Source organism: Empidonax traillii, unplaced genomic scaffold (genome assembly GCF_003031625.1).
Source record: "Empidonax traillii isolate 1590-97213 ecotype Southwest subspecies unplaced genomic scaffold, ASM303162v1 scaffold209:size809316, whole genome shotgun sequence".
Taxonomy (NCBI): domain Eukaryota; kingdom Metazoa; phylum Chordata; class Aves; order Passeriformes; family Tyrannidae; genus Empidonax; species Empidonax traillii.
The window spans coordinates 86,804-96,425 of NW_020955402.1; the positions used below are offsets into that span (position 1 = coordinate 86,804).

A 9,622-nucleotide genomic window follows, 5' to 3' on the forward strand; every position below is an offset into this window, starting at 1 on the left:
TACTAGAGTTATTTTCTGTACCTTATGTAATCAATTTAGGTGATCATGAAGAAGTGCCTTTTAGCTTTAAAAGTTTTTGGAAGCTACATCATGTGTATTTATGATGTAACTTAAACATTTGCTGTATTTAAGTTTTAGCAGTGACCAGAAACATATCAGTTTGGGAGAACGATGTTAAAAAGGAGTCAGTGAAATTCGTCAGATCTATAAATAAAGGAATATTGCAGAGTTTTACCTAATTTATTTCAAAAAATCCCCCTGTATTTGTAAACAGCAGTTTTTCCACTTAATCTTTTGTCTGCTTCAGGCTTCCATTGGGACATATTTAAAACATACAATTTTAACTGAGTAATTCTTTATGTGAATACTGATGTCTAAGTTTAGTCTAATTTTTTTTTTCTTATTGAAAATCACATTTGTCACGGATAGCTTACATTTGAACAGAATTTTTAAATCTTCAATCCATGTTTTACTGTCACCTTGCTTAGAAACAATACAGATGCCTTATCTGTTTTTGAGGTCATAATGGAGAGGTGTATTTGTAACCAGTCGGTATTCTATAAAACATTATGATCACAAAATTGTTTTTATTAGAGGTGTTGTTTACTTGTGCTACTGTGCCTCATCACTTGATGAGTTCGGGGCAAGCTTACACCATAGGAAGCTACTGCTACTATCTCTGATCATGTTAAAGGTTTATCCAATTCCCAGGGGGTTCCTTCTTTTATTCAGGAACGCTTCGATACCAGCACGTTGCTGTCCTGCTTTTGGAACATTGTATAATACCAACACTTTTGAGACTTTCAAATCCTGTGATAAAAAATCACTTCTGGAAAAAGAAGCAAATGAGGTGAGTCTAAAAATCAAATCACCAGTTATTTCCAAATCCTTTCTACGAGTTGAAGTGCCTTATAGTCTCTGCTCCAAATATTGGAGATACCCATAAAAGTAGCCTCAAGATCTAACTTACTCTGGTACGAATAGTTTGATGTTTGCTTTTTACTGTTCTTTACAAGAGAGTGGAAAGTAACTAATTATACTTTAAAAACTTGATTCGGTGTTCTACTAGGCTGCATTTTAAGCTAAACAGGAGTTGCCAGTTTGTCTTGATGTCCAGAAACCAGCAAGTGCCTGGTTTAACACTGGATTACTGCATTATATCTCTGTGACAAAGAGATGGAGAAGCTCCAGAACAGCAAGAAGACTGAAATATATAATGTCATGGCTTGGTAAGAAGTGAAAGTCAAATTTAAGGCAATCTTTTACTGTTTGAGACACTTCACTTTGACCAACCCTTGATTCCTTTAATTCAGTTGATTGTCTGCGTGCTGGCATTGAGTAGCAAAATTTTCATGCATATCTTCACTCAAGACTGAATTTTTTGTGTTCCTGTGTCTTACCTTTAAGATCCTTTTAACACAGATAACAGTGTGAATGAGATCACTTAGGAAAGGATCACAGTGTATTACTGGGAGTGGTAATTTCCAGACTTTAAAGGTAGCTTGAAGAATTAAAGCTTTTGCAGCTGTTCTCATGCTTTCTTGTTGCTTTGTTTTTCTGCCCTTTCTGTTCCTTCTTGTCAATCAATGACAGATATGGGAATCAATAAAATCTGGAGCTGCTCTTGAAAACCCCATGCTCTTGAACAGATTCCTGCTGCTGACGTTTGCAGTGAGTAGAGATAATGTATCTCATATTTAGAGGATTGTAGCAGAGATGATGAAGTGGGGTTTTTTTAAGGAGAAATGCTGTGTTACTGTTACCATATTAATGTCACCAGGATCACTCTCTGAAAACATGTCTGAAAACATTTTTTAAAAAACCTGATAAACCACTCTGATGTAGAGCTATCAAATATTTTAGGATGTATTCTTTAAAAAATACTGGTGCCATCTCATACAGTTTCTACAAATCTGTAAGATTACCTGATGGCTTTATGCATATTACTAAAAGTAGAGCAACTGTTTCATATTCAACAAATTAGAAGTTTTAATAAAAACTGAAAGATTGTATACACGTTGTCTGTTTAAATCTTAAATAAAAATGTATACAGCGAAGGGAAGATTTCTAGTATTTTTTGTGGTTTTCTAAAGTCATAACACAGTGCCTTGTGAGGTAAAGAGAACTGTGCTTCCTATGATTAGTATCATCAACCATCAGTTATAATTAGTATTCCAAACCATCATTTAGTTTCATGTATATTTTTATTATGTAATTTTACTTTTTTTTTTTTTTCCCCTAGGATTTAAAAAAGTATCACTTCTATTACTGGTTTTGTTACCCTGCTCTCTGCTTTCCCAATGGAATACATGTAATTCAGAAACCAGTGTGTCTTGGTGAGAGGTTCTCATTAAATCAGGTATTCAGAATGCTGAATGTTATGAAGTCTGTATTACTAAGAAATTTTGTGAGCTGCAAAACTTTATATTTTGTGTTAGCACATACTGAATTAATTTGAAAACCTAATTTCTTTTAAAATCTTCACTTTTCTTATTTCCAGGTGGGTGTTTGATTTACCTCTTTTTTTGTTACTGTATAAAATCTCTCAGTTTAACATTACTTCACCTTTATTCATTTAGATGAGGGAATAATGATTCAGGCAATGAAGCAAATGATGTGGCAAACACTTCTTAAAGTAGCAGTTATGTTAATTTTTTTTATATACAACTTAATGAATATGTAGCTATGTGTTTGAAACTGATTATAAAAGAAACTTTTTTAAAAGGGCATCCCTTGGCAGAGCCAAGCCATTAAAATTACAAAATTGTTAATAAAATACATGATTGGATAAGGAAAAGAAGTTAATTGGGAGGATATTTTCTTTTAAAGAGAAAAGATAACAATTTTGAGTTTCTTTCATATTACAGTGTAAAAGAACCAAAAAAATCAACATGCCCACATGTGCTGTTTTGCTTTGACAGAAGTTAATGCAAAACCTTGAATGGCTTTTTAATGAAATAGTAATCAATGGGAAAAAGTTTTGGTTTTTTCAGTGAAAAATGCTCATTTCGCTTCTTGGAAGACCTTTCTTAGTTCTGTAGTGGTAAATAGTGTAAAAATACCTAATAGTCATGATCCAGAATTTTAACTAAACACTGAAAATGCACCTAGTAAAATAAATTTACGTTGACAAATGGTGTTTTAGCAACTTAATTTTTTTATCTCTGTTACTGTGGTTAAAAGTGTTGGTCACAGTTGCCTTTTTGCTTTCAGATTCAAGCACTTCAGAAAGCATATGATGATCTTTGCCAGAAAGAGGGGGTTACAGCCCTGCCTTATTTTTTAATCAAGTATCATGACAATTCTGTCATGATATCTCTATTGAAAAAGTGGGATGCTTTCTTTCAAGACCAAGGGGGAAAGGTAATGAGAATTTAAAATCTTTTTATAAACTATAAATGTCTAATTTTCAAATGGTTTGAAAATTGTCTGTTGTACTGAGCTGGGCACAATGGTACCATCTTGAAGGCTGGTTGTACAAGTGATTTTTAGACTGGTTTTCCTTTGATTTGTTGTCTTGCTGGCCTGTGTCCCTTCACTTTCTGATCATTTCAAAGTCAGTACAGAATTTTGTTTTGGAAGCAAGACTCCGGTTGATGGGCTTCTCTCGTAATGGTGTTTTTAAGGAAAGTAATGAAGGTGCATTTACTGGAGTGAACATTGAATGTCCATAAACAGGCCAAACTAAATTAATGTCAAAGCTGTCGCAAATGCTTGACTGAAATCTAGTGTAACCATATGTTAAATATTTGTAAATATGCAAAATGTGTGTGTAGGCCTTCCCTGTCCAGATAACTTTTAAATGTTTAAAATAAAATGTTTTAAATTAAAAATGCCACATAACTTTTACTGTGAACTGAATATATGTATGAATAGATGACTTCTCATGCAGGTCAATTTTATTTGCAGGTGACAGTTGGAGTTTATGATCCATGTAATTTATCCCACTATCCAGGATGGCCACTGAGAAATTTCCTGATCCTGGCAGCCCACAATTGGTATCTATTTTATTCTTTCACTCAAAGCTAATTTATTGGTTGATGCCAAATTAGGCATTTTTCTCCCCATGGAACTTTACTTGTATCACCCATCTGAGAATTTACTTTTACCCTCAACATGCCTCACCTTGAGTGATTCTGATTTTATGTGTTAATCTGGTTTTTACTTCTGTGAGCCACGAGTTCCTGTTAATCAGAATCCTCACATGAATGCATGTGCCTGGAAATATATGCTTCAAACCCTGCCAATACCCTCTAGCTGCTTCAAATATTGTTTAAAGTATTCTATGAATTTATATCATTTAGTGTTAAGTAATAGTAGACCTCAATTTGAGGTCTACTCAAAATTATATATTCTTAGGTTTTCTTGTAGTGTACCATCTTGAGTTTTTTTATTAGGCAGAAGATGGGAGAACAGTTTTTTGCTCTGGTTTTTGGGAGAAAAAAGTATAATTTAAACTGTTTTTTGGAAAAGAAGTATAATTTAAAGTATCAAATAAATTTGTGTTGCTGTAACAAAATTGTAATTAAGCTGCACTTCCATAGTTTTGACTGTCACATTTCATTCCAAAGCACTCAGGAGAAGAGATGCAGGGTTGGGTGTGTTTTCTGGGCTGCCAGTGTACAGGGATGTGTAAGAGCTGAGAGCTTTGCACATTCTTGGGATTCAGGGGATTTTAGGCATTCAAGTTCTAACTGTTTGATTTGGGGGTTTGAACCATAAGGAGAAAAAATGTTACCATATTGAGAACCAAGAGGATCTTGCTTGTGACACAGCAAAGTCCATCATGTCACCTGAGATTTGCTCTAGTGATTCCCTGCTTTTTGTTCCTCTAAATACACAGTTTGTCCAGTAGCATTGTGTATATGAGGGAGGATGGGCTGACAGTGTCATTCCATACAACCATTCACAACAAACTAGTTATTTTCATATGCTAAGGAGTTGTTTCTATTTCTGTTCTATTTCTATGCCTGAGAAAAAGCCTTACTCAGAATCTACAAGGGACTAAACCTTTATGAAATGTTGTTTAAAAGCAGTTCCTCTTCTGTTAAAGAAGTTGCATGTCTGCCTCTATTATCTTTTTTTATTAATGGCAGGGGCAACATTCTTCAGACGGTTGAAGTGCTCTGCTTCAGAGACAGGACCATGCAAGGGGTGAGGGACATAACACACAGCATTATCTTTGAAATAAAACTTCCAGAGAAACCCCTTGGCCCAGGTAATCCAGTTTAAAAAAATTCCTATTTTTTTTTCTCCCTCCTCAATCACAGAGATAGAAAAATAAAGTCATTGCTTTATACTAAGTTATTTCAAAGGAATTTTAAATTGTTTGAATTTCTGTAAAATGTCTATAAAGGAAATGGTTCCGTCTTCAACAAAGAAAGAAGAGAGCATATTCTCTTTTAATTTTTTCATACTTTAATTGTGTTTCTAATTTAAAAACAAGTAAAGTTCTTCTGATATCATATGAAATATAAAAAACCCAGGCAATTAGTTTTTTCTTGTTAAATTTGTACACAGTTCCTCAGGTAGAAAAAATGCATATAATGGTGAATTTATATGATGCAAACTTCCTGTATATTGCTAAAATGGTAAAAGCCTGGAGCAGAGTGAAACTCTTTCTTCAATCCCATAGTGACATATCCAGATGTATTTTAGATTATTTTAGTGACATATTCCAGATGTATTTGTAATGCTAAAGCGTAATTTCAGACTTAAAGGACAGTATCACAACATTTCTGTACCTCATCCAAAAAGTTCTGAATGCTTTGTATATATCATTATGTATTGTTTAATTATATATATTTAGGATATCTAATCCTCTGAATTCACAGATAATGTCTAAGGAACATGAAGAAATGATTGAAATTGGCAAAGTTTACTCAGTTCTGACTTATGAATTTACTGAGCATGACGTTAAAGATCTGGAGGCTTGATGGGGAATGATGCTGTCTCTTTAGGTTTGAAGCAAGCTGAGCAGGCAAGAGCAGCACGTGGGACGCCTGAGAGCAAAGCACATCTCTGAGAATCAATGTTTTCAGTTGATGTAAATCAGCAAGATTTGTGTAGCAACATGCACTAGGTGGTTAAGAATACAGATTATTTACTTAAAAGTTTAGAATTAGTGTTTTTCCAACAGTGTTAAATCCAACAAAATTTCTTTTTTCTATCCTGTGATATTAAGGTTTTAATTCTTTCTTTTGTTTTTTTCTTTTTTTTTTTCTCTCTTCATATGTCAAACAGATTGTCCAAAAGCTGTTGGATGGGAGAAAAACCAGAAGGGAGGCATGGGTCCAAGGATGGTGAATCTCAGTGAATGCATGGATCCAAAAAGGTTTGGGTTTTATCTTTTAAATTCCAGTAGTTTTCTTTACTTGAGCTCAGTCCATAACAAGCTGAAGTGTGAAAAGCAAGGAGCATCTGTCTCTTAGGTAAGAATATACAGTAACATATATGCTGCATATTGTTTTGGCAGTCCTTTTGGAGAGAAGAACCTTAATGGAACAGTGCACTGCCTGCAGCTGAAATTTTTGCCATTTTTAACTTTAGCTTAAAATTTCAAATGCATTGTATTTAGAACTGAGTGGAATGTATGCCATAGTGCTACAGGCCTGTGGTTTTCACTGAATTCTGTAACCTGCAAGTTGTTAACGGTAGTAAGCATGGAGAAAAGTTCAGCCTTCGGTAATTGTTAGAGTGTGACAGGAAAGATGACTTTAGTGATTTTTATCATTCTGCACATAATGGATTGAGAAGAGTTGTGTTACAGAGCCTGTTGGCTCATCTGCTTTCACTAACTGCATCTGTGTTCTTGGCTTGGAAACAGTGTGATCTAATGATTCAGGTTAACATTTTACCCATCAAGCAAAGCTGTTTTTGTCTTGCAATTGTGGCAATTCTTGGTATATTCATACTTCCTTTGAGAAAGTTCATCTCAGGACTCTTAATTATAGGTAAATGTAACTTCTTTATTTTATGCTTGCTCACTTCTGTTGTTTCCCGCAGAGGATGTTGGTATTATGCCAGCCTTGACAGTTCCCATCTTCAAACCTTGTTGAACAGATAATTTAGTGGATACTGCAAAATTTTTTATATCATGTATAAGGGAATGAAACTTTTAGGAATCTGAGAGCTGTGATGACTTGATTGATGAGAGTTTTAACACCTTGTGTTCTGATGAATATAAAAATCCAACACTAACTTGAACATGGATTACCTACCTCATTTTCCTTCTAAAACTTTCACAAAGAACTGACCAGATTCGTTAGGGGGTAAGTGTAATATTTCATGTTAAGGGCAGATGTAACTGGATACAGGAAACTAATTTAAAAAAGAAAAAATAGTTGATGGACAAATGATCTTAACAGGAATCTCATCTGAGACACTGGTTTTATTTTCATGTTTGCATCGGTTTTGTTACTAAAATTTTAATTTTGGATTGATACCTTTTTCAGAAGCTCTTAGAGACCTGTTCCAATTCCAAAGGAAGTATGTGGCTTTAGTAGATTTTTACAGCAAGTTCAGAGTAGCCAACTGATAGCTTTTCAGTATATAAGGCTTTTGGAAGAGAACATTTTCCTAGCTAAATTTCCTTGTTAATAACCATCTTTTCAAATATCTACAAGTTATTTCTTTTAAAATGCCACTGTCTTTCTACTGTTTCTTCACTAGTGATTTATTCTTCTGTTTCTAAGCAGTGCAGTCGCAGCTTTTCTAGGAATGTTATTGGGCCAACACATTGGTTACAATAAGAGGTTCCAAGGAAATTGAGTATCAGGAACTGTGTGTGTATTTCTTTAGAATGATTTTTGACATCTTCTTTTTGCATATTGTGCATGTGTCATGAGTGAAGAAGGAGCATAAAAAATGTTTTTCCACTGTCCTTGCCATGCACCTTATTATTAGGTAGAAATATGCTTGGGAGACTTTGTCTATCATATTGCCTATGTGTTAAATCACTGAATTCTTTCTCTCTTTTAAAAAGTAAGTCTTGAACTTCTTCATTTGAAAAACAAGTAATTGCTTTGTTGGAGAATCACAAGAGCATTCAGAAGCGTGTTGCTATTTATTTCATGGTCTAGGTTAGCAGAATCATCCGTGGATCTTAATTTGAAATTGATGTGCTGGCGTTTGGTGCCTACTCTGGATTTGGAAAAGATTGTGTCTGCCAAATGTCTGCTGCTAGGAGCTGGTACACTGGGTTGTAGTGTTGCAAGGACCTTGATGGTAAGTCCTGAATTAATCTTAAAAATAACTTGCTGTTTTTATAAATTCTGTATTTCCTTTTTTTTGTCCAGCTGCCATGAACACATAAGAGAAAAGTTATATTCCTGTTCTTTAAAATACACATAATGCATAATTAGTTGATACTATAAATTGCAGAGAAGAGGTAATATCTGTAGCAAATAAGTTCTGCTAATAGTACAATAGCAGAAAATCAGAGAACCGTGGAAGAATATTCCTTGTTTTGAATTTACATTAAAAAAGATTGAAAAAGAAATTCTCATTAATTTTAATGAGCTGTAAATACACAGTGTGGGTAACGAACAGGAGGAACTGGAAGCCATCGGACAGCAGGACAGCTGTGATGGTGACATCACAGAAACGTGTGGAGATGGCTAGCATGACTGGAGTGCTGCCATGGGTGGTGGCTGCAAGCTCTTCAGAAAGGACAGGCAGGGTAGGAGAGGTGGAGAGGTGACTCTGTATGTTAGAGAGTCTCTTGACTCTGCAGAACTTGCAGTCAGTAACAATAAGATTGAGTGCCTGTGGATCAGAATCAGGGGGAAGGCCAACCAGGCTGATATCCTGGTGGGAGTCTGTTCTAGACCACCCAACCAGGGTGATAAGGGTGATGAATTATTCTACAAGCAGCTGGCAGATGTCTCAAAATCGCCAGCCCTTGTTCTTGTGAGTGACTTCAACCTGCCTGATGTCTGCTGGGAACTCCACACGGTGGAGGAGAGGCAGATTCCTGGATTAGGAATTAGGAGATTCTTAGAGCATATAGAGCATAATTTCGTGTTCCAGCTGGTAAATGAGCCCAGCAGTGGTGGGACCCTGCTAGACCTGCTGCTCACAAACAGGGAGGGGCTGGTGGGAGATGTGGTGGCCAGAGGCCACCTGGGCCACAGTGACCATGAAATAAGAGAGTTTTCAATGCTCAGGGATGCAAGGAGGGCCATCAGTAAAACCTCTAAGCTGGACTTCTGGAGGGCAGATTTTGGCCTGTTCAGAAGACTGGTTCAGAGGGTATCCTGGGAAACAAGCCTTGAAAACAAGGGAGTACAGGAGGGATGGACGTGCTTCAAGAAGCAAGTCCTGACTGCACAGAACAGGCTGTCCCACTCTGCCGAAAGGCAAGGGGTGGGGAGGACAACCAACCTCGCTGAACAGGGAGATTTTGAAGGAAATTAAGGTAAAAAAGAGAACTTACTGATTATGGAAAAAAGGACTGTCTACTCAGGAAGAGTTTAGGAATATAGTTAGGTCACGTAGAAAGAAAATTAGAGAGACAAAGGCACAATTTGTACTCAATCTTGCCATTTCTGTCAGGGATAACAAGAAGTGCTTCTACAAATACATCAATAGCAAAAGGAGGGACAAGGAAAACCTCCATTCC

At 35.8% G+C, this 9,622-nt stretch overlaps 1 protein-coding gene across 2 annotated transcripts in view; it reads left to right on the forward strand.

Annotated features, from left to right (window-relative positions):
• The window catches only part of ATG7 (autophagy related 7), a 107,209-nt gene that overhangs the window by 4,255 nt on the left and 93,332 nt on the right, over positions 1–9,622 (forward strand). The window contains exons 4-11 of one of the 2 annotated variants that reach the window (XM_027887418.1): positions 733–850; positions 1,594–1,671; positions 2,243–2,359; positions 3,214–3,363; positions 3,910–3,998; positions 5,097–5,218; positions 6,244–6,334; positions 8,082–8,226. In XM_027887418.1, coding sequence (XP_027743219.1) covers positions 733–850; positions 1,594–1,671; positions 2,243–2,359; positions 3,214–3,363; positions 3,910–3,998; positions 5,097–5,218; positions 6,244–6,334; positions 8,082–8,226 — 910 coding nt within the window. Of the gene's footprint in view, positions 1–732; positions 851–1,593; positions 1,672–2,242; positions 2,360–3,213; positions 3,364–3,909; positions 3,999–5,096; positions 5,219–5,958; positions 6,042–6,243; positions 6,335–8,081; positions 8,227–9,622 lie in introns of those variants that run through there. The other variant, XM_027887419.1, reaches the window with a different exon arrangement.